General features: G+C 33.4%; 4 protein-coding genes across 4 annotated transcripts; 3 read left to right on the forward strand and 1 right to left on the reverse strand.

Annotated features, from left to right (window-relative positions):
• Positions 1–4,473: 4,473 nt before the first annotated feature.
• On the reverse strand, positions 4,474–4,761 carry TRIADDRAFT_33423 (uncharacterized protein; the record flags this gene model as incomplete). The annotated part of the gene is made up of 1 exon (XM_002117982.1): positions 4,474–4,761. One exon carries the CDS (start codon positions 4,759–4,761, stop codon positions 4,474–4,476), a length of 288 nt encoding a protein of 95 aa, XP_002118018.1.
• Positions 4,762–6,077: 1,316 nt separating this feature from the next.
• Positions 6,078–11,229, forward strand: TRIADDRAFT_62031 (uncharacterized protein; the record flags this gene model as incomplete). The annotated part of the gene is made up of 11 exons (XM_002117959.1): positions 6,078–6,136; positions 7,471–7,609; positions 8,189–8,281; positions 9,052–9,183; positions 9,584–9,640; positions 9,713–9,949; positions 10,126–10,223; positions 10,331–10,425; positions 10,579–10,700; positions 10,842–10,938; positions 11,111–11,229. 11 exons carry the CDS (start codon positions 6,078–6,080, stop codon positions 11,227–11,229), a joined length of 1,248 nt encoding a protein of 415 aa, XP_002117995.1.
• A 3,712-nt stretch (positions 11,230–14,941) lies between these two features.
• On the forward strand, positions 14,942–15,754 carry TRIADDRAFT_4346 (uncharacterized protein; the record flags this gene model as incomplete). Its single annotated transcript, XM_002117960.1, has 1 exon — positions 14,942–15,754. A coding segment is annotated over one exon (813 nt), but the record flags the coding sequence as incomplete, so codon positions are not given.
• Positions 15,755–24,030: 8,276 nt separating this feature from the next.
• Positions 24,031–27,327, forward strand: TRIADDRAFT_62033 (uncharacterized protein; the record flags this gene model as incomplete). Its single annotated transcript, XM_002117961.1, has 15 exons — positions 24,031–24,248; positions 24,414–24,513; positions 24,699–24,755; positions 24,902–25,038; positions 25,114–25,211; positions 25,333–25,477; positions 25,578–25,629; positions 25,739–25,822; positions 25,910–26,047; positions 26,159–26,278; positions 26,395–26,540; positions 26,623–26,701; positions 26,840–26,969; positions 27,045–27,215; positions 27,305–27,327. The coding sequence occupies 15 exons, from the start codon at positions 24,031–24,033 to the stop codon at positions 27,325–27,327; spliced, it is 1,698 nt and encodes a 565-aa protein (XP_002117997.1).
• Between the last annotated feature and the right edge of the window lie 121 nt (positions 27,328–27,448).

Here is a 27,448-nt window from a genome sequence, read left to right on the forward strand (position 1 = left end):
ATCCTTTAGTTTTTATGAGTATTAAGCTAGAGGTGTCAGAAAAATTACCACAGGGATAACTGGCTTGTGGCAGCCAAGCGTTCATAGCGACGTTGCTTTTTGATCCTTCGATGTCGGCTCTTCCTATCATTGTGAAGCAGAATTCACCAAGCGTTGGATTGTTCACCCACTAATAGGGAACGTGAGCTGGGTTTAGACCGTCGTGAGACAGGTTAGTTTTACCCTACTGATGAATGTCGTCGTGATAGTAATTCTGCTCAGTACGAGAGGAACCGCAGATTCAGACAATTGGTATTTGCACTTGGTTGAAAAGCCAATGGTGCGAGGCTACCATCTGTCGGATTATGACTGAACGCCTCTAAGTCAGAATCCGTGCTAGGTACGACGATTTTTACTTCTAGCGACTGAAGATGAATAAGGATAGAGCTTCGGCTCCTGCGTCCCATTGTGCGGAAGAGGAGATAAACCTCGGATGCCAACAATTTTAAATTTTGACGTTGCTAGAAATAAATCCTTTGCAGACGACTTAAATATAGAACGGGGTATTGTAAGTGGTAGAGTAGTCTTGTTACTACGATCCACTGAGATTAAGCCCTTGTTCTCGCGATTTGTTTCTTTTTGCAAGTGTAGAATGTTCCACATAGACTATAAACTTTAGACATTTTCATAACGTTTCTAAGTAACAATGTTCCACATAGTTTATAGTTAATCCATTCCATATCGTTTGTTAGTAACGATGTTCCACTTGGTTTATAGTTAATCTAAGTAACGATGTTCCACATAGTTTATAGTTAATCTAAGTAACGATGTTCCACATAGTTTATAGTTAATCTAAGTAACAATGTTCCACATAGTTTATAGTTAATCTATTCCATATCGTTTGTTAGTAACGATGTTCCACATAGTTTATAGTTAATCTAAGCAACGATGTTCCACATAGTTTATAGTTAATCTAAGTAATGATGTTCCACATAGTTTAAAGTTAATCTATTCCATATCGTTTGTTAGTAACGATGTTCCACATAGTTTATAGTTAATCTATTTCATATCGTTTGTTAGTAACGATGTTCCACATAGTTTATAGTTAACCTATTCCATGTAGTTTACATTATTTATGTTCCACATAGTTTATAATTTTTATATTCCGTATAGTCTACATTAACGATGTTCCACATAGTTTATAGTTAACTTATTTCATATAGTTTAAAGTATTTATGTTCCACATAGTTTATGGTTAACTTATTCCATATAGTTCACAGTATTTATGTTCCACATAGTTTATAGTTTTTATATTCCGTATAGTTTACAGTAACGATGTTCCACATACTTTACAGTATCTATGTTCCACATAGCTCATAGTTTCAATGTTCCACATAGTTTATCGTAACTATGTGGAACTTACTTTAGGTTATCGTTTTTTATGTTCTAATTAGTTGTTGGTTTTATATTACGCATTGTTTAGTTTACGGTATAGTTATAATGTTCCACATAGCTTTTAGTCTAAATGTTCCCCATAGTTTAGGGTTTATATTTCGCACTCTTTAGTTTACAGTATAGTTCTAATTTCATAACATAGTTTATCGTGTTTATTGTCTATACAGGTTATCGTTTTTTTATATTCGATATACATTACTTTACGGTGTAGTTTCAATGTTCCACTGTAATACTACTTCCATATAGTTTACAGTATTTATGTTCCACATAGCTCATAGTTACGATGTTCCACATAGTTTATAGTTTTCATATTCCATATAGTTTACAGTATTTTTGTTCCGCATAGTTCATAGTTACAATATTCCACATAGGTTATCGTAACTATGTTCCAGTTATTGTAGGTTATCGTTTTTATGTTCTAACTAGTTGATGGTTTTATACTTCGCATTCTTTGGTTTACATTATAGTTTCAATGTTCCACATAGTTTATAGTATATATGTTCCACATAGCTTATAGTTTTTATTTTTAACGTATTTTATTGTTTCCATGTTCCACATAGTTTACGGTTTATATTTCGCACTCTTTAGTTTATAGTATAGTTTTAATGTTCCACATAGTTTATCGTGTTCATTTTCTACATTGGTTAATTTTTTATGTATCACATACTGTAGTTTATTTTTCATACTCCGTATACTGTACATTAATTTACAGTGTAGTTTGAATGTTCCACATAGCTCAATTAGACAAAACTTGGACATTTTCATACTATTTCTTGGTAATGATGTTCCACATAGTTTGTCTTGATTCGTCGCATATAGCTTATCGTTACTATGTTTCACATAGTTTATAGTTTTAATATTCCATACAGTTTGCAGTATTCATGTTCCAAATAGTTTATAGTTTGAATGTTCTACAGATTTTATCGTATTTATGTTTCACATAGAATGTTTTTTTTTATGTTCCAATTACTTGATGGTTTTATATTCCGCATTCTTTAGTTTACAGTATAGTTTTAATGTTCCACATAGGTTATGGGTTTTTTATTCCGCACTCTTTAGTTTACAGTATAGTTTTAATGTTTCGCATAGTTTATGGTATTTATGTTCCACGTAATTTATTTTCTTTATGCTCCACATAGCTTATCGTATTAATGTTCTAGATAGGTTATCGTCTTTGTGTTTTACATAGTTGATGGTTTTATATTCCGCTGTAATACGACTTCCCTATATTAACTAGAATCAACTCACAAGAATGAGTAAGACTCCGTTTATATAAAAAAGTTTTATTACGATGTTAAAATACAGGCATTAAAAGCTACAGATATAATATCAAAAGAATATCCACTATGACTTCTCCGAGCTAACCTATGAATTTAGCTCTACAACTATATTAGCCTCCTTATACATCTATCTTTGGTGTAAATATTTACATCAAAACTCTATCACAATTTTCCCTATACAAAATAGTATATCGTAAAGGCTACAGTATAAGAGCACTTTAACATGATCCGCGTCTTGTTTATATCGCCTCGAACCTTGTTCCTCAGCTCCTCGACCAATAGTCAATCTTTTAGGACTTCCAACTGCACTTCTCGCCAAGAGACCTATTAACACCGTTATATCTTTCCGATTCCCACCAATAGATAATCAATAGCATATATTGCACTAACATAGGAGGAACTGACACCATGTTCCACAATGTTCCACACAACTAGAGACAATTTAATATTACACCGTTACATTCGCATTCTTTAGTTTACAATATAGTTTCAATGTTCCACATAGTTTATCATGTTTATATTAGTTTATAGTATGGTTTCAATGTTCTACAAACAGTAGTTTATCGTCTTTATATTCCACATAGGTTATCGTTTTATGTTTCACTAAGATATTGTTTCCATCCTATACTACTACCTTGTACAGCCGCGTCAAGTTGTCCTAGACCGTTCTCCATCTGGTTTATCAATATGCTGTGTTTATTTTAAGGACTACTAGAAAGAGGAAAAGTAAGTAGTATTTTCTAGTAATCCAGGATTGTTCTGTATTTTTTTTCAGGGTCTAGTACAATTTGACGCGGACAATTTGCCATTTTCTCATTTCCACGTAGTCTACCATTATCTTGTTTTGTATAGTTTATCGTTCTAATATTCCACGTAGTCTATCGTTATCTTGTTTTGTATAGTTTATTTCTGGTTGTTTGAGTACCTTATACGATACAGATCAGTTTTATTCAAAATGTTAATTACTTTTCACGTTATGTTTATTCTAATGCTTAATACGCTAATCATACATTGTCAACAGCTTAACTCTTCGAATACTCTCATTTTACGCTTTTTATTGTAGCTCTGGATCCCTACAAGAAAATCTGTTAGCTTGTTGTAATGATCCTCATTGACTGTATAGTATAGTGTGTACTGTATATTAATGATTGAAGAGAATTATTAAGTTGTAAAACTCTAAGCGTTTAACTATTTTCCTTTATTCCATATCGCTATGGTCCTCCCATCCGTAAAACAAGATAGTACAACACTAAAATACTCTATATATCAGGCATTAAAAGCGAAAAGTGTTTATTTCTGCAAAATTTTTTTTAAATTACAGTGTTTACATTCTTTAAAGCCGATGTTGTTTAAAGTTAAATATATAGATTTTGCACATCCTGAAATAATACCTCAGAAATGAGTAGTATTCCAGTAGTGTCAGTATACAATCGCTGAGTATCATCAGTAATAGCCACAGCAAACACCTTAATCTTGAAGCCAGGTTGAAAGTTTTACAATTAAAGTACTACAGTTGACGTTGTAACGGACCTAACGTGAGGCTTCGTTTCAATTTTGGAATTTCTGATAATATATCTTACATATATACATCTAATTTAAGACAATTGTGAACGTAATAGTTTTCTGAGAAAGTCTTATCAAACAAACAGAATAGAATGTTTCAATTCGTTGGATTAAAGCGATAATTGCTAATTGAAGATGTTATAATGCACTCACGACAATTTGCTGTTATCTATGCTCATGTAATGCAAAACTTGAGCTATTTATTCCACGTTAAATCGTATACTCCTCGAACGCAAGTATATCGAACGCCAGGCAAGTCTTGCACTCTCCCTCCTTGTATTAACACAACGCTATGTTCCTGAAGCGAGTGCCCTCCATAAGGTACATAAGCAATAACACGCTTACCATTTTTAACTCGTACTGCTACACATTTGCGTTGAGCTGAGTTTGGTTTCTTTGGTTTGCGAGTGAAAGTACTTAATACAACGCCTTTCATATGCGGTTGACCTAAAGTTCTCTTCGGCTTCTTTGGCTTCTTTCGCATGTGCTTCTTCATTCTACTAACTTGATTTATTGTCGGACTGCATAAGACTGTTGCCGTTTGTGTGAATATTGAACGCATAAATACCTAGTTGAGTAGAATAGCAATAGTGAGCACTTTCTGGATAAGTTCGAATTTGAAGAGATGATGAGTTTAATAGCAGATAGTAAGACTTACTCGATTCCAGGTAGTTTGCAAGAACTTTGTAGATGATAATCCGCTAGGGATACTATGTTCTTTTAAAAGTTGGTTACAACAGCTCTTTTGATCTATCTTATCGTTTTGAATTGTAATAGTTTTGCTAGTAGAACAAGTTAACGGACGGGAAGAAGTAAATAGTGGTACCTTGACCTATAAGATTTTGTAATACGGTAAGAACGTTTTCATCAGTACCTTCAAGAATGCACAAGATACGTAGTGTACCCTTAGGCGGGCCTTAGCTAGGCTACTAGTTACAGTCAATGATTTTAATTAATGCATGTGATATCGATCGAATGAACAGATTAATGGCTATTGCATACACAATTCACTACATAAATACAGTATCTTACGACATGTTTTGATTTGCTAAGCTACTTGACTTGGCTAAATGGAATTTGAAAATTTGCCATTCAGAATGACATGGAGTACAAACATATGATTTTTTTCTTGAACTAACTAAGGTATCTCAATACTGTCCACGTATACCGTAGTTAGGTCATCAATGTAAATCAAGTGGGATTCCATTTCCACAAATAATTACAATCATGGGCTAAAATTTTTAGTTACTATCAGCTATTTTACTGTTTCACCTAGATACAGCATTCCATTTGAATTAGCAAATCTGTAGTAGCTTGAAAGGATGTATAGTTGGTTAAATCGACCGTATATCATAACAGGCAGTGAAATAGGATCAACGAAAACAATCTGACTGTACAGTATTACTCTAGTATGACGGATGACCAGAAGAGACAGTGCATTTCTAGTAGTTTTAACTAGCATGCCTTCGATACAGTATATAAACAGCTCCTCAATCTACCGTTCTTGTTGTAAGCTAATTCGTTGAAGGTTGATTCAGTTTAAAACATGGAAAGACCTAGTGCAGTATGCTATCTAGTATCATTCAATCCTTCATGTGGCTACGTGCTTTTTACCAGTGTTCACTTAATAGTACATGATTGGACAATTTATACTGGAGTAAAACACATTTCTTCCTGAAACTCTATTATTACCTTGGATAAACCGGCGTTGCAGCTGCTACTCAGCTTGTATACCAATCGAGAGGTAATCATTGCCGTCGTTGCGATCCTGCTCAACATTTTGATAGCCTTCAAGTAAGTATGGCAATAGCTAGAAATGATCACCGCGTTAAAGGCGTGAGCTTTTGCAAGCCAGGAAGGTTCGAAACTGTAACTGCATGATTTAGTCCAGTAGGAGTTGGACTGCATGGACCATCGATACTATACAGTACACTAGAGGGTTTCTACTGTACTGTGCTATCCGTCTGTACTTCTGTACTGTACCGTGCAGTCAGGGACTTCTGATACAGTACAGTGTACAGTACTGTACAGTACAGTGTACAGTACTTCGACAGCGAGTACTGTAGTCCAGGAGACTGTACAAGTGTACAGTAGATTGTTGCAGTCGGCACTAAATTACTATATGTAAAGTATAACGCTAATGTGTAGTTTTCGTCATAGACTTTAACCCCTGCAATTGATAAACATTCAGACTTGTTGTGTCGGCTCTTGGCTTGCATGCTGACAATTTTGATATTTGAAATCACTCTTGAAATGATCAACACCTCAAGGCGGACTTTAACAGTAAGCATGGGTATTGTGATAGGTAGAAATGCTTGCAAGATGCAGTCATTTATTGATATGCCATTATCTACAGATCGATTGAAATGATGCAGTTTACAGATACGTCGTATGTCAACTGGCTATAACAGATCAATTGTCATTACGTATTGGGTCGATTTTGAATCGTCAGCAAATCAAGATGAGCATTCGTGCTTTATGGATCCTTTCTCCTAAAGAGATGGATGCCAAATTCTTAATCTATTCAAAGTATGATCTACGTATTAACGAGTTGTATGTGTTAGGCAATAGCCAGGGATGAATCGTGACTTACAATCCATTATCCTAATAGGAATGAGTAGTTACCATAGAGATATACGAGTAAAACATTTATGGTTGATACCACTTCCTGTTACAGTCTAGATGTTAATTTAAATATAAATTAGAATTGATTAAATCTACTACATAGTCGCTGGATATCAGCTTATAACTTTATCTACTCTATATCAGATGAATTTATTACTCTTTGTTGATATAGTTGATAAGTAGAAAAAATATAGGTTTCATTCTGCAAAATCTTTGCATCTTGTATACAGTATGACGTAACATACGCAATATTACACAACATGATCGATTGGGATGTACACTGTATACAACGTAGAGTAAATATCCAAGATGCAAGTTTCCATGTGGGATAGAAGTGTCTATGGTATAAATAGAGCAAGCTTTTACAGGCCTAAAAGTACATATTATGTTATTGAATGTTTGTGCTTGCCTCGACGGTTACTTTGTAGACGCATACGTATTTGGCGAATCAATTATGCAGTAAATAATTGGTTGCAGAGCTTGATATGCAGTAGAATATTGTGGCATTAGGAATTAGTGCAATATTAAAAATAATTATACTGAAATAGTGCCTATACATTTATTTTAGACGCTTTCCAGTAGTTGAGAAGAAAGAACGCCTCTGGTGTAGTCAAAACAATAGTAGAAAGTATCAGCCATTACCTGATGATGGAGAGATTTGCGCTGCTATAGCGCAGGAAATAGGAATTGGTGCAGACCTCAATGTGGTAAGGAGTGAATATTTGTACAGTATGGAACGAATTACTTTGAGAGGCTTGAAATTTTACTCAGTTAGATATTATTCTTACTGTATTTTATACATTAACCCCCGAAATAAAGATTTTGAATTTTCAATATTATATATGTAATACCCTTCAGTATTCACAAATCAGATAAACTAAGCACGAATACTGTGGATAATGGATGCCTTCCACTTTTACTACTCCAAAGCTAATTATACGATAACTCACCGTCAAGGATAACAGTATGCAGAAGAAAATTGCTGCTGTCATAGATGCTACCAGCTTTTTCTTTACTGTAGTGCCAATGCTATTGATGTACACTAAAATATACTTTACTTTATAAAATTATAATAAACTAGCTCTTATACGCCAATAGAATGGTAGTAGTCTGCACTCTTGTCTTGCTTTATATCTATTCAACCTGACTGCTCACCGACAAAGAATTTTGAATTGTTAAGCTTGCTAACGCTTTCAGATTTTATTCTGGTTAAAGATAAGAGGATATGGTCATCGAATTTATGCGAGTTTCTGATACTTTATTCGTTAAACTTTAATTATTTGTAGTACAGCGAAAGTCGTGATAGCTGTAACAAAGTAAGCCAAAAACCTGTGTACGAAATTGACGGAAAAATTTGGCCTATGGTTATTTATGAAAAGGTAGCTATCATAAGCATCATTAATGACATTGTATATTATAATCCACGCTTGTGCATCACATCTCATATCTTTAGGCACCACCAAATACTAAAAATCTATCTAAATGAGTAGCGATCCCATTTCACGTTACATATAATACTTGACGTTAGAGACTCGCAGCACAATTTATATCTATTACCGTGCATATGATAGCCAATTGATTCTTTATTACCTATCTGCAGTTATAAGCTATGGCTATCATTACAGTTCCACGTAATAACTTTCAGAAAAATGAACTGTTAATTTACATTTCTCATCACTATTGTATGAATCGATTATAACTTTATACTACGAACACGAATATAAGTTTGCAATTACAAAATTTTAGCATGGTTTGGTATTTGCTTGCTTGCCGCTGGTAAATGATTCATCAAACAGCAGGCCGCCCATAATCTCAATGTATGTATTTACGTTCATATAATAGATAAAGATAGCGGAATCATCAATAACAACAGTTAGTTAATTCAATGTCAATCAATTAATTGTAAGGGTTGTTTGTTAACATTGCTATATGTAACCTTCTCTGTTTCAGTCCTGGAGTATCTATCGGCTTATCACTTCTTGATAGTTTAGCCAACATTGTAGCACCTGCTGCTTCGTCACTTACACCGGTAGCCTTATAGAATTACTTTTCATTCAAAAATTTTTAAATATTCTCGATTAACACAGATTCAATGCTATCGCTATTAGCATGTGTAACGTGATTTATTTGTCGTATGATATAATTATAGACTCATTCGAAACTTACGGAAATAAATGAATTCCTGACAGCTGGTGTTCCTTTTGGTACTCCTGTGGATTTAAATCCTTCAACAGCTAAGCTTCAAGCTAAGTTTACAACCTCAATCAATCCTCAAAAAAAGGTAAGATGTAAAATTAGCCGAGGTAAAATTATACCCTGCATATCTAATGGTTATATCTATACCTAAAAATACTTTACGAGTAAGACATTGACCTATAGTATTTGCAATTTATGTTAACTATCCGAAAGACTTACGGGTGTACTGAAATTTATTACTGTTATGATCCAATACTTAGCAACCAGCTTGGAAACCTTCTATAGTAGTCCCGAAAACAAGAAATCAAATAAGCATAGCAATAAAAGAAGAAATCCGTGCCTCCATAGTACGATAATACTGCTTTGTACTTGATAAATACATTAATTTACTATTAACCTCGAGTTATCTTTTCTGATTATACTCTATAAGTTAGATTTTAAAGATTAATTTCGTGATCACTTAAAATTAAATTCTTAATAATCAGTATAATAGAGCAGGAATTTCAGATGTATGGGACTTATACGGATCTGTCATGTGTAAGGTAAGGTCAAGAATTATCATATCTTGTTTATTGACTTAATTATGAACTAAACCAGTGTATATAAAACTAAAGGTGGATTTCGAAGGAAAACCAGATATCACCGCTACTCTCTTTGTTTCGCCTAAAAGCCCTGCTTTAATTGGGGTTCAGATGCATCCTTGTGTCTACGTGGACGAGTCTGATGAAAGCACAAAAGGTAGCTTTCTACGGCGAAAAATTCGCTTCTCGCCGCCAACAGAGCTATTCAATCTATGCAACTATATATCACCAATGCCTTCACTACCAATCAAAGGAATTTATGAAATGAAGGTAGAAAAAATTTTGATATTCGCCTAATAATTAATTGTAAGATAAATCCCTCTAACTTCCTGTATAAGTAGGTAATTTAAATAGTTTTTCAGCTCCTAGTTTTACCCTCTCATTTTATGAATAGTAAAATTAAATGTGAAGCCATTTAGAGAAATATCACTTATATTGATTTTTAGGGAGACCAAGTTGTAAAAGTGTCCCTTAACCTTCAACTTGATGGGAGTGTTACCAATTCGTTTGAATATTGCGAAGTTTACATTCCAATATTTAACAGGTTGTTTATTGCTAAGCAAAAGTGCTTTCAAGATAAAGTGCACTAGACTAGCTAGATCACAGTTGTCATACTACTTAGTGGAAATATGATATTTTTTTTTAATTTAGGGGTCCCATTTTAAAAATTGAAGTCTCTGCGGGGACTTCTAATGTAGGTCCTGTAGCGCTTGCTCAAGATAAAAAAAGAATAATTTGGAATATTGGTATACACTGATGCATACAATTTCATAGTTTAGATAAAACCTGCAAATATGAAATATCAACGAATGAATCGTTTAGGCTAAATCCAGTTATTGAACTAGTGTAAAGATAAAAAAGACTGGTAACATGGTTATCATTTTGTTAATTCCATTTAGGTACAAAATTTCCGCGTAATTTAGAAGCTACTTTGAACGCTGTTGTATTGTTTGGTAATAAAATAACTGATAAAGTGCATGTTGATGATGAATTCTGTATCGGAAAAAATGCCTATGCACAGGTAAATAATAATACTGTATGTATGTACGAGCATAAGATAATATTAAGTTTGAAATTTGACAAAAAATTTGAATAGTTAAATTGTAAAAGAATTTTAGGAAGCTTGAACTGAATTGGTTGCTTTTATTAATTTATATTTCAGATTCGCTTTAAGATAAACAGTTTTACTTTTAGCAGTTGTCAGCTGGATCCTCATTCTGTTAATACGTCTCCGAACGCTCATTACAAATCAAATTATGGTAATTTAGTTGTCTTTTCTAGGCTCACATCAAAAACTTGCTAACTACTATAGAGTAGTTCTTCCATCTAGCTTTTTAAAATTCTGAATACTTATAACTCATGCCAACATATTGTATCTAGAACTTTAAATATATATTTTTTCTTATAACATTAATAATAATTTGACTATAGTTACCGAATTTGCGGCATCGCAGTATCGAATATGGAATTCGTTTGGTGATGCACCGATTGCATTGACTCAGAATCTGCAGAACGAGGTCTCTGAGAAGAAATTAAGTCAGCAATATTAACTGTATACTTGAATATTATGTCATAGCATTTAATATGCCCTAAAAATGGACACAATGGTGCTGTATAACTCGTAAATAATTTCGTTGTATGGCTTTTTGGAATGAAATTGAAACTACTCGAAAGATTGTAAATATGTTTTAGGTGTATAGCCAGAAAGGCTATACACCTAAGAATGTGATAGCTGCACTGCACGTTTTGAATAAAATGAAGATATTAATTTTTACGATTTTCGAAAGAGTAATTCATTCATTATTTTTCTTACTATCAATCAGTCAAAATGTCATTTAGTTATAGTCTTATTCCCATCTTTCTGATTTAGTTTCAAACGATTTCAGCATTCGTTATTGATCAAATGCAGTATTAGTGTTAAGTAAATAACAAAGCCATGCCTGTCCTAAAATTATTTTGTATTATTAATTATTAAATATAATATATTAAAATGAGCAAGCAACTCACCGTGCTGCAGGAATAGTGATACTACTATCTGCTGTAGAACATTAGCCGTATCAATAGCGACTGAGACCTGACTCTTACAAGATTGGAAACTAAAAAAAAGAAACATACTATCGCACTTAAAGAGTGGGTACCAATTTGTGCAATATTAATTTCTAAAAACATATGATAACAATTATAAACTCTAGATACCATTATTGTCGGTTTTTGGACTACTATCAATACTGAAAGTAATTTCAATACCTATAAATAAGCCAAATCCCACTACAATATCGCTAGTTTAATAATTGAACAGGAAATCGATAAATAAACAATCCTGGAAGTTAAGAACTTTCATTAACTTTCACATACGTACAGACTGCTAGATGAATAACGCATCTATATCAAATCAAAGCTAAAGATTGTTTTAATTAAGATTAATTATTCTGGTTTACCGGTCAGGTTATTATTTAGAATAATCGGTATACGTAAGTTATCTAGCGTAGAACCTTTTCGTGACTAATATACGTTCTCCACTTGATTCTCTTCTACTATATTATGTAATATTGTTTATCAAAAATCCAAATAGACTTTACAGTATGTCTAAAGAGTATTTTAGACAACTGTCAACAATTGCGAGAGTCTGATTCATTCTTAATAATCAGGATTAATCTTCTGCTATTATTATTATGAATTAAATTCGTCGTCTGGCGTCTGCTTAGAATTTGCAAGAAATGTTCAAGGTCATAATTACAATTATAATTTAGCTAGACACGGCAAAGCATTTTGATTGAGAACAATGGTAGCAATAATTGTCATTTAGAGTGTACTTAATGTTTCTCTTGAATGGCGTACATATATGGATCAAAAAGATAAGTAATATGGCGTCCTTTAGTACTCGTACGTAGACTACAAAAGGAGAATTAGTTAATATAGAAGTTAAGAGCGAAGATAAACTTATGAATGGACTAATAGCGGCACTAATGCTTACGTACTTGATGAGAAAAGTATAAATATGTCAAGCTTAAGTGCAAATTATGAAATAAACATAAACACTAATTCATGTGCCATCCTATTAAGTGAAAGATAATTCTGTACGACTTTTAATTGTAAAGGAGTAGGATATGGCAAAGCTTCAGTGAAAGATAGTTCAGTTTAATACTTAGGCAGTGATTTTCTAATATAGTTTATCATTCCTATTTGACTAATATTAGGTTTTAGATAATAATACTTTATAGTAGCACTATTGATATTATTACTGCCGTCCAAAAACATGGATACTTTGCTAATTTGCACGAAAGAAATTCTTTCTCAATTTATTTATACTGCATCTTAAAACTATGTGGTTCTTTATGTCATCAAGTCAAGCACAATGCTCTTGATAAATTATTATACCTTACGGCATTAAGTTATTATTCGGCTATAAATTCATCTTAATGCTTACGAGTAACAATTATTAATAGTAAAGAAATCTTTCTACGCATAATACAATTCATGTAGTTAGCTCGGGTATAATGCTCTTGATCAATAATTATACCTTATGGCAATAAATAATTATTCGCCCATAAAGCAATTTTTCAAATATTTTACTAACAACAGTTATTTATGATGTAGAAATTCTTTTATAAATGTCCTATCGTAAAAATATATGGAAATCAAGTGATATTCACGTGAAATGTACATCATACTCGAAATGCTAATCTCGGTTGAAGCTTTGGCAGCCATTTAAGGGAATGGCAAAGGTTTGTCATTGCCTAGGTTACCAGGAGGTAACTAAGCGGTTTTGCGACCAACAACTCCTAACAAATCGGTTCTTCTACTACATAATTTATTCTATTCTGCATATAATAGTCAAGGCTAACATACACATGTTACTATGTTTGTGAATTCAATTTGAAAAGCATGGAACAAATTTCGTAATGGTACTGTAATCATGAGTTTTCAATGGATTTTAATTACACTTCAGAACTCTAATGTTTCATGTGACTTTTAGCATAGTGTAGGGCAAGGTAATTAATTCTCTGTGTACATTGTTATTTCACGGGTTAAGCTAATAAGTATGATCAATTCGGATAATGATATGATAGAGTGCGTATAGGACATTTCACAAGATAACACAGACCTCTAGAGTGGGCTGCACTATTCTCTTCAACACGTAATAATGTCATTGGCTGGCTGATCATCATCCATAATGTTATTAAATTTCTTTCATAATTCCGATAATCTCTTGACATAATTTCAATTGTTGTTAGATAAATTGATTTGAAATATATTCAAATAGCTTAATGCTATGATGTATGGCTAATATTGATTTGTTGATTGCAATAGAACAATAGCCGCCATCAATTTTAAAACAACATCACTTTACATCCGTAACCCTTGTTTATTAAGCGGTGTCTTTGATTTTTTTTCTAATCATTTTGATGAACCCTTGCTTAATTGCTGCTATTTAGGACGGGTATTTTTTTACATCGCCAACAACGATTGCTACTAGAAAAGGAGGAATATATTAGTAGCCAAATCGATCAAGTTTGTAGCTTAGCTATTCGTTTTAGAGGACTCGAGTTGAAAGGCTTTATATACTCTAGTATAGTAAAAATGGAAGCACCTAGACGTTAAAGTTATTAAATTATTATCTCTTTGGATATCGACATTTCCTTTCATTCGTTGGATGCTGGCCATAACCTTAGGTAAAGTGATTAAGCGAATTCTTTTTTAATAGATGCTAGATTATAATACGAGTAAATAGCATATTTTTCATCGCTAATGTTTCAATTTTAGGGACAAATTTCTAGTTCCTCTTCTATCTTTGGGCTCTTCTTCGATAAACATTTTACGGTTCATTGTGTGCTTGTAAAGTCTTGTAAGACTAACGATTATATTTAAAGCGTCTTGAAGCTTCAATAACTTCTCTTATACCTCAGTTAAAGTTTCATCGGCGACAAGATATTACTATTATTGAATCCATTTTTTTCTGTGATCTTGGTACTACCTGTCTGGTTTCAATTTTCAATCAGGTCATGAATGGAATCTTTCTATAAATTTCACCAGAATTGAATCTCAAAGCTATACAGAATTTTATATATGCTTATTTAGTTGAATATAATACATTAATTAATCGATTTAGAATCGTTTCGTTCATAATTTATAGCCATTGCAATTAGGGAAAAAATGACCGAACTCCTCAATAATGGCACTTGCCCATCCAATTTTACTACGATGAATATGGACACTGTTTCAATTAGGCTAGTTTGCTTATCTATAATTGGATTTCTTGGTATAACTGGCAATATCATGGTAATCTTGGTTACTTATACAAAAATTGGTCATAAATCACCGACAGATTATTTAATAATTAATAACGCTGTTATTGATGCTATTCAGAGCGGGATTAGATTACCGCTGTTGTTGGTCAATGTTGCAGCCAATTGTAATGCATTAGGAGATTTTCTATGTCATTTTCATGGCTTTCTAAGCGGTGTATGTTTTATTGGTTCCGCTTATTCCTTAGCTGCATTGGCTGTATTTCGTTATTTTAGCGTTTGTAAATCTCCAGCTATTGTACTACATACAAGGCATGCTGTATATGCGATTGGTATAGTTTGGATGATTACGTTGGTTATTTGTCTGTTACCATTTTTGGGCCTAAGCGTTTACGAATATAGTTTAATGGAGAGATCTTGCCTTCCAAGTTGGGGTAGTAGTGTGGCTAATCGTATTAACGCTATTATTGAGTTGATTGTCGATTTTATTGTGCCCTTAGTTATTACATTAACATCATACCTTCAAGTATTTTTAACGTTAAGACGTATCGATCATAACCTGGTACGCCATGTTAGTAACGGAGGATTGCAGCGGCGTAATACAACATCATCAAGGAAACCAATTCATTTAACTATAGCACTATGGCTATTGGTGCTTAATTTCTTGCTGTGTTACATAACGTGGAGTATTCTCACTTTTATTATTATTCCATTTTCAAATTATCAAATCTCTATTTCGGATGATTTATATTTCTTTTCTGTCACCATGTTATACGTAAATAATGCTATCAATCCAGCTATTTATCTTGTCATGTTGAAATCTTTTCGTCGACGCTATATCATATTATTAAAAAAGATTTTCTGCTGGTGGAATAAACGTTCTTCCGTTGTTCGAGTGAAACCACTTAAATCAGATAATACCAGAGAAGAAAATAGTAAGTGATCAAAGCAAGTACGATAGTCGAATTCATTGAGTTAAAAATTTAAAGGAGCCTTAATGGGGTTTTGAGACAAAAGTGAAAATCTAAACTAAAGACTTAAAATGATAGAATACATTCAATTTACTTGAGAAGATAAATCTTTAACATAGACAGGTGAGTTTCTATCAGAAAATGTAAGCTAATTATTGGATATAAAAACGATATTATATTCTCTGTAAGTTAATAAATTTCCTCTGGCATAGAGCAATCATTCTTTATCTCTTATTAATACTAAGATTACTGTCAAAGATGTAGATTATGATACAATGATGAAGTAGATAAAGGGTTTTAAATTTACAGTCTATAGTAATTATTAAATCTTGATGGAACTTTGTAAATTTTGAATCAATTTGATGTAATACTATGAAGAAGATATCTTTATTGATTTGTTGCAATGGATATCCAATGCGATTATAATTATGTACCATAATTGATAATTCATTTGCATAGAAAGATCATAAAATTGACCGACGTTCAAACAGCAAAGTTGTTTTGTCAGAAAATCATAATTCTAAACTATGATTGCATTCTTGATACTGAATTAGATCCATCATTGTGAGGCAAATAAACGCCTGCATAATAATAATTGATATATGTATAATAGGATTTTTGGTATTATTTTGATAGTGGAAGTACGTCTCGATAAATGACTAAATATTAATATTCATAGCTATATAATTTTGGTCGATATTTGACCTTAACTCCATTCTATACCCATTAATGAGGAAGTTATGCTTAAATTTTTTCTACATGTTGTACTTTTACCTCTTGAAATGCTGGTTAATAACTATCTAACTGTAGTAATTATATTATTACATGGTAACATTCAATTTATAAAATAGATTGATATGATTACACCACCTATCAATACGCATTATATTGATCGCATTAGCTAAGCTACTTATTTGTCTAATGAAAATGGTAACGGCTTCATATTGCAAATTAGACAAACTATCTAAATATTAATTATTAATATAAAGCTACTAACGGTGATGAGGATATGGACTACTGTATAAGTAAAATTGATATTTTTAGTGTCAAGGTAAGGCTTACACTATTACTTGTAGCCGATGATGATCTACTGTATAATCATATAATGATTGAATCAATGTAGACATAAGTCCTTGAAACACTAATTCTACTATGGGTAATTTTAAATAAATACAATACGCTGTGTAGGAGCAGAATATTTTTTGTTTGTTGTTGATATTTTTTATTTAAAGAGATAAAATGTTGCAGCCAATGTATTTAGTTGACTTGAAATAGTCCTATTGAGATGGTAAGTGCTCTACGTTATATCTATGACTAGCTTATCTCGCGCTCAATTAAGTACTTTTATATCATTAATAGTAACCAGTAAAGGATAAGTTGTACGCGTAGTATAATATTCAAGAATTGAAAAAGCTACTACAGAAGAGTGCACTTTCATACACGTATAGGGGAAATTACTTTATTAAATATTATGGACTACTGTTCTAGTGATCCATGCTAAATACTACCCATCATGGAGCAAATCTTTTATGACTTTGCCATAATTTATTTTCTTACTATACGCATTATTGAAATGATGAAATAATCAATCTAAGAAGCATGATGAATTCAATTTTTGACCTGCTGGAACTAATCATCATAGTAAAATGATATTAGTTTGACTTTTTAACACTATAATTATTTATTCAAATAATAATCCGAGCATAATACAGTAGAGCGATCACGCGGTACCGATCATCATAAGCTTGATATTACTTTTATAACAGACTTTCATTACTATTAATGGCAGTTGCAATTCAATATTTTGTAGTCAAGCTACGCATCGTAAAATCGAATAAAGATTAACCTAGGGATACCATGGTATATCAGTCTTGGCGACCACTGGCATCATTGTCATTTTCAATCGTTCTTCAAATGGGCTTAGTTCAGCTATGATGAACATTTTATACTCGTAACATTCAATCTTTCGCTGCGCTACTCTACTCGGATATAGATCATCTAGTTTTTATGTTTCAAGCCTAATTTGGATTCATCATGGTGTTCCAATCGGCTTGCTATCCATCTACTGTAGATGTTTCAGTGATTATTGTCATTATTTTATTTGTTTTCCTTTAAATGATCGTACTATAATGCATGCAATTCTTTACAATCACTTGGTATACTTGCATTTTTATTTTATTTTCTGAATATAATTATTGGATGCCATTGCTTGGTGTATAGTGTAATGATTCATTTCCAACAGCCGTAATCTCGTTTATTGTAACTGAGCATTAAAAGTCTTTATTAGGTGGACCCTAATTACCTTGGGCAATTACAGAAAAAACCACCCGATAGAAATCATTAGAAGTGAAAATGGCTCCATCTTGACATGATCCATAGGAATGATTGAATTGACGTCAATGGTTACCCAGGGAAAAGGGCGTCGACGTATATTAACAACTGTTCCGTATTCAAGCTTTTGTACAGTATAGATGCAACTTTGATACAGGGTACTGTCGTGGTCAAGTCGTTGTGCTGAGTCAATGACTTATTAACCTGCTGCTGGTATGAATTTGGATGGCAAGAATGATGAATTCATGAATTCATTCTATTTACCTATTTATTTTATTTATTCAAACTACAAAAAGTTCGCAAGTCTGGTTACAACAGCGAATTTGTATGAAATCTGAATCTCTTACTGGGAAATGTGGTTTAAAAATTTGGAAGGGTTCGACTCCCAGACTATATACTGTACAGTGAATAGAATGAATAAACTGACAAAACACCAGCACCAATTTACAATAGAATTCAATGATACCAGACAGTACAGTATAGTGATCTAATGGTGAAGACTTGGCTTAGTCTTACGACTGGTCTTTGGCTGTGTTTATTAAAGGAAAGAGCGATAGGACTGTTCTGAATTGGCTATTGTATAATACAATCTACAGCTTTCAATCAAACTGTTATGATGTTGTAAGATCCCCAGGGTCTGTGGTTGGCCTTTTTTTCTTTTAAAAGGGAACGGTTTTGTACTTTTTGATTTGTTGTATATCGTAATGCAATGGTAGTTCTATTGTACCATACTTTTATTGGGATTGCATCGTTTTGAGTTGCGTCTGTGTTGCAGCCTTTTGCACCAAGTACTAGTGTCATGAAAGATTTCTTGGACAGTTGAAGTTAATAAACAGCAGTAGCATGTATTAATATTGTCAACAGAATGATGACAACGATGAAGACACTAGGTTGGTTGACTGTGGATGAAGTAGTCATTGTATAAATGTCGTAACCAATGATGAGTATGAAGAGAAGTCGGCAAGGCCTTCGGAGTAGCTTTGTGTACTACCGATGGCATTTATGTGACTACGCTGTATGTTGTGTCATGGTTAGAATATACAGATTAGGTAGCAATGCAATACTCCTCTGCCACTGCATCGTATTCTACTCTTCGGAGTAGTTTTGTGTACTACCGATGGCATTTGTGTGACTACGCTGTATGTTGTGTCATGGTTAGAATATACAGTTTAGGTAGCAATTCATTACTCCTCTACTACTGCATACTGTTCAATTAGGCATTGGTGGAAATCGCTGTTTTAGATCCATGAAGAATAATTGAATCATGGAGTATAGTAGATGATTGCATGTCAATTAGGCAATAAAGTAATAAGATTACTACTGTATCTATGACATCGAATGCAGCATCAGTAAGATTACATGACGGTCGTACTGTAGAATTATACTGTACACATTTGGCTTTTGAATGTTCGAAAGGCATACCATGGATTTTGCGGATACCCTACGGTACAATCTGTCGTCGAAGCTATAAAAGCTGGGAGTTTTTAAGGGATATGACCATGATCGATGGGCAACATCAAGATGTTCAAGCTAGTCATTTAATTCAAGAAAAGGCAACAGAGATTTTGGCTTAGCTAGGTGATATTATGGTGATTGTATAATTAATTAATTAATTATTCGAAAAAGAAGTGAGTCACTCACTGACTCATACTATACAGTGTACAGTACTTTTAACATTGGTTGTAGTGTACTGTATGGTTTGCACAGGAAAAGTCGACTTGTTTAGCTCAAGTATGAACTCAACATTGAGTGAACAATCCAGTGCAACAGTCCATACAGTGCTATACTGCTTCTCGGGATCAAAGTACAGTCATAGGCTACTAAAAAAATGGGGTATAAAAATATCTACATCATGGTAGAGGAAAAAAAGGAAAAGGAAAAGCGATCAGCCTATCGACAGACTCCGTCAAACTAAAATGCAAAAAATGATCATTGGAGTGGGACTGACCATCAGTACAGTACGTACTGTAGTAGCAGCTACTCGATACAGTACTGTACTGTAGGCAATCACACCAGTACAGTACAGTACTGTACAGTACTTACAGTCGGCAGACTACTGTACTAAGATTGTAGGCAATGGTGACGGTACCGTAGTCTACAGTAAGGTACGTACAGTACAAAAATTTCGACCAAAGTTCGAATACTGTACTGTACAGTGTACAGTACACTGCCAGTCTACAGTACACGCCCTATACAGACGCGCTGGACGGACTGTACTGGGATGATCCATTGGACGAGTATATAACAAACAAACAAGCCCAACGCCGATTCATTGTCGTGGGATATTTTGCGTCAGAAAAGTGGTACAGCTTCGTACAGTATATGTTGGAAAAGAAACGTCTGCTTTACTTTGCGTTTTCGCTGTCATTAATTCAATAAAAACTCATTGAACCTTTTCTATCTTAGGTAAGTTCTTTTCTTTCGTTCGTCATTTGCATAGCGTGTTGATGACTAGCTTTAAAGAAGCCTACAATTGGAGGTTGTGTTATGCTCCGCGGCCGCTATCGATATCGATGACGTACTGTATTTTAATGTTGTAATACTCTAGTCATCCCTATATGGTGCTAGCACCTTGCATGTTTAGAAGGTTGAAGGCGCTTTTTGCTATCTACAATCGTTGTATCTTTTCTTGAGGACATCATATCGATCAGATTTTAGTATAGGCATACAACGTTATGTTACGCAGGATAATTGGATATGGAGTATGTACAGATGCATTTTACTCTATTGAAGATGACCGGAATGGAAGGAACAATATAGCGTTGACTGTTCTGTACAGTGCTACAGTAGTTCAGCGTCCTCGTCGTTCCGGTCAATTAAAGCTCAACGTTAAGCCTGTTTATGTAGTGTTCTACATAGAATAGAAGATTGTTTGTTGCATGGCCGTATCCTGGCCATGATCTGCTATTGAGCGTTATTCATGGAGTAAGAAATAAACAGTAAGAGGAATGGCCGCAATCATTGGAGGATCGCATATTTTTTTGTTTATGACGTACCATCATGGTGGTGTAGGCCGTATCTTCCATTGGTTGTAGTCATCAATGATCGAATTCTTGACCGTCGACACTGTACAGTATATATACGCTATATCAGAAGACTCATTGGACATGTTATTTTTCAAGTTATGTTTGATTTCTTTTTATCATTCTTCTAAAAAGTGATACTATTACTACTTTGAGAATAGATTCTTCTACCAGAATGAAATGAATTTTATCAAATAATAATTTTCTTCCTCCGAATAATTCGATACAAGTTATTATTAAAGGGCCCTGCCGGCTTCCGTACCATCTCTACAATAGTACTGTACTGTACAGTGTACAGTACGCTCAGCAAAGTACCGTACGGTGACGTGTGAATTGACTGTACTGGCAGTAACAGACTAGAATAATAATAACAAATCATCATGGCGTTCATAGACAAGTCCATCTCCATTTTCGATAACCTGGATTTGAAGATCAATTAGGATAGCTTTTCTACCATTTCACGACTTGATAGTGCGATAGTAGAATAAATGATTGCTACATACTAAAACTGTAATAACAAGCTAATCATCTTGATACACTAGTTGACAGTAAAGACAAAAATATCAATGAACGAAAAGCTGTTTTGAAAATAGACAGGGAACAAAGGTGCGGTTTTTGTTTCGTATTTTTGATCGGTCATGTCTTACTAGCATTCCTTCTTCATATCCAACCATCATCTTGTTGTAGTTACTACTATACCAATAGCCTAGCTAGCTAACTATGTATCAAGTCTGGAATAAAGATAGGCATATCAGAGCAGATTGTAGTTGAATCATTCCAAAATATCTTGATCGTCTATTGTTCATTCTACGTCGTATGATGAGAAACTAAACAAAACATGAAATGGACGCACGGACGTTTGGATTTGCATCGGAAAATTAAGCTGTTTTGTTGTTGTCTATTTGACTGATTGCCGTTTCTAGTACAACATCTCCTGCATCCAGTAGTGATTTTCTATCGATCAGACAGTATTTACAGTAAGAAGATTGCTAGAACCAATAGTGGTCCAACAGTGAAAATCGATATTAATAAATCTTCATCGTGGTACAATTCTACTCATAACAGGTTATCAAAATGTGAGTACACATCACTACATTGCATCGTTATGCATCATATTTTACACAATGTTGATCTTGTAATAATAACTTGATGTTCAGTAAAGAATTTTCCTACAATAGGGCTAGAGTGCAGTAGATAGCGAAATTGGGCCGAGTTATAGGGTAACTCGATACTTGGTAATGTGTGAATGGACACGATACACTTACTTGATATAACTAGATATAACTCAAAGTCATTTAGAAGAAATTACAGTACTACCAAATAGATTATGCTGAAATTTTTATTGATTTTACTCACTGTAAATCAATCTACTTTTACCGTATAGGTAGACGGTATAGAATGTGGGGGTCTGTTAGCCAAGTTAGATGATTTAGTTCTTTTTTCATATAAAATTGAACGCTTCCGAATTTTTTTTTTTTCAATTCTATCGGCAATCGTAGCACCCCAAAGTGCTTCAAATAGAACTTTTATGTTTAAAGTCTAGTTATTGTAGCTATCAAGTCAATGAATATTTTACTTCCTTACAGTTCTACGTCAAAGTCTATTCCTATATCCCCATAAAATAACTAAGCTAATAATGTATTATCAAACACCATACCTTAAATACGCGTATATCATTCCTATCGGTATTCTAACGCAGCAAAGGATGATGTAAAGAAAATTATTCAATTTACCTAAATTAGACAGACTCAACTAAGGCTATCCAAAAAAAAAAAATCATTTTATGCTTAAAATAGCGCAGAAATGTTATCAATATGGGTGCGCTCTGAAATACTATAACGATAGCCAATATGAGATGGAATAAATGGCAATCCCGGAATAAAGTAGTCCATAAAGATCATTCATTATACAACTATAGTTTTGGGTACAGCGAGTATTTCTCTGCAGTAATATATTTCTAATTGAGAGTACTTCTTCGATCAATGTTAATTATCATGTAGTGCAATCTAATGTTGTAAATAAAAGTTGGATAAATAAGATGCTAGACTGTGACGGTAACACTTGAATCATGCAAGATAGTATATTAAATATTGGTTTACTGTACTGCTCAATATACAATATTATAGTATACAGCTATTTCGCGTTACTGTTTCTACCTACTGATTACCCTGTTTAATTGTGCCGGTAGATTAAGCTGTTTTCTATCTGGTGTATATTAACGATAACTCAGTCAATCGAATCCTTATACAAGATACCAATCTCTAGTGCTGTATGATAATGTTATCATTAAATTCAATTTAGTAGTACCTCAAAAATGTATCAGGATACTTGTTCTTACTTCACTCATGATACTGAAGATCGTTGGCTGAAATTGGCAGTTTTGATGTACGCTTACACTTTTATATATGCTATAGATGTAGTCTTGCTGGCATTGAAACTTGATATACAGCATATGACATGAAGAACTTGAAGAGATGAGCATTGCTTGTTCGTCGTAGTATCGTACAATGGATTAGCAAAAATATGAAATTTCTCAACTTTATCAAATAATTGATAGAGCTTTAATTAAATTAGATTGACTCGATATCGAAAAGTGATAAATTGCGTTTGTATTAAAAAATTGAACGCGCGTTCTTTTATTTTATAATTTAGTGTTTAAGTGACTTCACGCAAGTCTGGCATCATCTGACGACGAGACTGCAATAGGTCTGTCTCCGCCGCCACGCAAAAAAGTTTGTTTGGAGCTCACAGCTGCACGGTGTTCATATAACGAAGGTGATATGCAATCTAGCGATGCTGTTCGAGAATCAGAAGCTGAGCGTATGAAAGCGTCGATTTCCTCTTCTACAAAATTGGTTAATTCAGTAAATTCGAATGGCGTTCATGACGTTGTTAATGGAAACTCTGATAAAGCACTATTACCGACTGTTAAACTTTCACAAGACGAACAAGATGTAGTTAGGCTGATTGGTCAGCATTTGCTTTCGTTAGGGTTAAAGTAAGTACTTTTTCTGAAAAAATTGATAATGACGATCATTACCTGCTTGTTATTACTTCATTTAATATCGTTTTTATGAAGTTTATTTCAATCACGACGTTGAATGGCAATTTAACCTTTTGTTGTGTATATCCAAAATTTACGCTAATCAATTTATTACTTTAGCCGTGCTGCTGAAGAATTGGTCCTCGAATCAGGCTGCATGTTGGAGCACCCTATAGCTGTGAAATTTAAAGTGTGCGTTTTAGAAGGGAATTGGGATAAGGTAAAATTGTAACTTTTCTATTTTCGAGTTTTAATTGATTGCAGTTTCTTTCAAGGGTAGCTATTTTATCATCACTTAAATCAACCATGAGTACTGTATACTTGTAAAAACTTGACAACTATTACTATTAAAAACTGTATTAATTAATATTAAAAAGAAATACCCATTGTATTACGAAACTGTAGGCGGAGACACTTCTTTCAGAATTTAGACCTATGCTAAAGTCTGAAAAGAATTTAAAGGTAACTTTACAGGCTTCAATTTATTGAAAGATATTTTATAATCATTTTCGATTTTCATTTTAGCGATATCTCACTCAGTACAATGTTATACTTAGACCATGATTTTTATTGAAATGCAAAAAATTTTTTTGTTTTCAATTTTTTAGAAAATTAGATTTCTTATTTTGGAACAAAAATACTTAGAACTTATTGAAGATAATAAAGAAATTGATGCATTGATTTGCTTAAGAAATGAAATTACTTCATTAAAGTATAGTATTGATAGAGTCCACGAATTAAGTCGGTAAGATTATAATTTACGAGATTCTTAACAAATTATCCTACGTACTAATAATAATATTATTGGCCATACTTCAAGGTTAATAATGTGCAGTAACAAAGAAGACTTGCGAATACAAGCCAGTTGGGATGGAAAAGGCGCCCTATCGAGACAAAAGCTTATGGACAAACTTCAAGGTAGATACATGTAGAATGCATCTTGCGTGTTATATGGAAAATATATTTTAAATTATCCTTACTATACCTTACCACAGACAGAGTAATATATTTTGTACTTGTTATCGTATTAAAATCATAGGTTATATTCCGCCAACATTACTGTTACCTCCTAATCGATTGCGGATGCTGTTAAGACAAGCGATGGATTTACATAGAGAGAGATGCTTAATTAATAACACTAAGATTACTGAAGAATCATTACTGGCTGACCACTCTTGTAATAGGTGTGGTATTTATCTTATATATTAATGACATCGATCAGTCATTAATCTGTACTCTAGTTAATATTATGACTTATTCTTGTCTCATTTATTTATTTTTTAGGCATAATTTACCTTGTATAACGAAACAAATTTTAACTGATCATAGTGACCAAGTAAGAAAGATGGAACCTAAAATGTTGATATTGTTTAATCTAGTTTGCTTCGGAAAATTCCTAATCATAAAATCTACTTATCTGTTTGTGATCGCTACAAAAATAACAGGTTTGGTATGTTCAGTTTTCACACGATGGCCAAAAATTAGCTACTGGATCTAAAGATACTAGTGTAATAATTTGGAGGCTAAATGTAAGTGACACATTTTGGATTAAGCTTCATACTATAGGTCAATGCTAGGATAATTTAGGTTGCTTTTATGTTATAATCCAATCATAGAATGGAAAGTTTGAAAAAGTGCAAAAATTTAAAGATCGTGCTGACTGTGTTAGTTTCTTGGCATGGAGTCCTGACGATAAATATTTGCTCATTTGTGGTCCTGAGAGCGTTTCAGATGCAACTGTTTTAAACGTTGAGGTTGGTTGATATTTAAGTTCATAATATATCGATTGATGTTGTCATCGGTGTTGATATGAAATCTAAGGATCACTGTACTAATATGGTATACAACTTTTATTCTACTCTTAGACCGGTGAAGTCCAGTGTAGGGTACACAATTATTCAGAAGACCAATTAATGTTGGGTGATTGGACAAAAGATGGTCAAAAATTTGTAGTAGCTGGTCCGAAGGGCCAATTTTATGAATGTGTATGTATAATTTAACTATCTGTTTGCGAGATGGCTACAATCTTGATCATGTAAATGATATCTGATTGCAGCATTGTGGTAATTTCTACTTTCTAATTGTATGTTGTTGGGTGCAGAATTTAGAAGGGACTGTGCTTAAATCGTGGGATGGGGTTCGTGTACAAGGCCTTCGATGCCATAAAGATGGTAAAACTGTACTTGCCGCGGATACCCATATGCGTATTAAATCGTATAATTTTGCAGATAAAACAGATCGATTTATGTAAGTTATATAACTTATTGAGTATCTTCTAATGTTACATAAGATAACCAATTAATTTTAAAAATAAATTTCATCGGCATAGATTACAGGAAGATCATCCTATAATGTCGTTTGACCAATGTAAAAGTGGACGCTATGTCGTATTAAACATGTCTGGTCAGGTAAGATTGAGTATTTAAGAATAAATATATCAAGACTGGTATGCAGTACGAGGTAGTATGAATCAGCTTGTTTATTTTTATAGTATAACTTTGCTCAGTAATTTTATTCAAATTTCGAAATCTTCTGCATCTTTAAAGGGGCTACATTTATGGGATATCAAGACTAGTTGTCTAGTTCGTAAATTTAGAGGTGTAAAGCAGGGAAATGATGCAATATTTTCCTGCTTTGGAGGAATAGACGATAGTTTTGTGGCCAGTGGTAGTGAAGGTATTGCAATCACTTATTTTTGTACATCTTAATTGATTTTTCTGCTTAATTATGTGTAATACTTGACTTGTCTAGATCATGAAGTTTACATATTTCATGTAAGGCATGAGTCACCTGTAGCTGTGTTATCCGGCCATACTAAGACAGTAAATTGTGTTAGTTGGAATTCCAATGATGTAAACATGATTGCTTCGGCTAGTGATGACGGTACTGTACGTATTTGGGGTCCATCGGATTCTGATAATGGTAAGTTTACAAGATTCCTTATACTGCCTTTCTACCTAAATATCCTACGTGGGTTATTCTAAAATATTTTTCTTTTCCTATATAATTAGAGGACGAATGTACCTACTTTTAGTATTGAAATGGTGGGAATATAGTACTGTATTCATTGTTTGGGATTTCATGTACAAAATTTTTCAATATGGTTCCTGATCCATGATAACTGTAATTGCAAAGATCTATATCATGTTTTATGT

The sequence above is a fragment of the Trichoplax adhaerens genome, genomic scaffold, assembly GCF_000150275.1.
Source record: "Trichoplax adhaerens TRIADscaffold_34 genomic scaffold, whole genome shotgun sequence".
Classification (NCBI taxonomy): domain Eukaryota; kingdom Metazoa; phylum Placozoa; class Uniplacotomia; order Trichoplacea; family Trichoplacidae; genus Trichoplax; species Trichoplax adhaerens.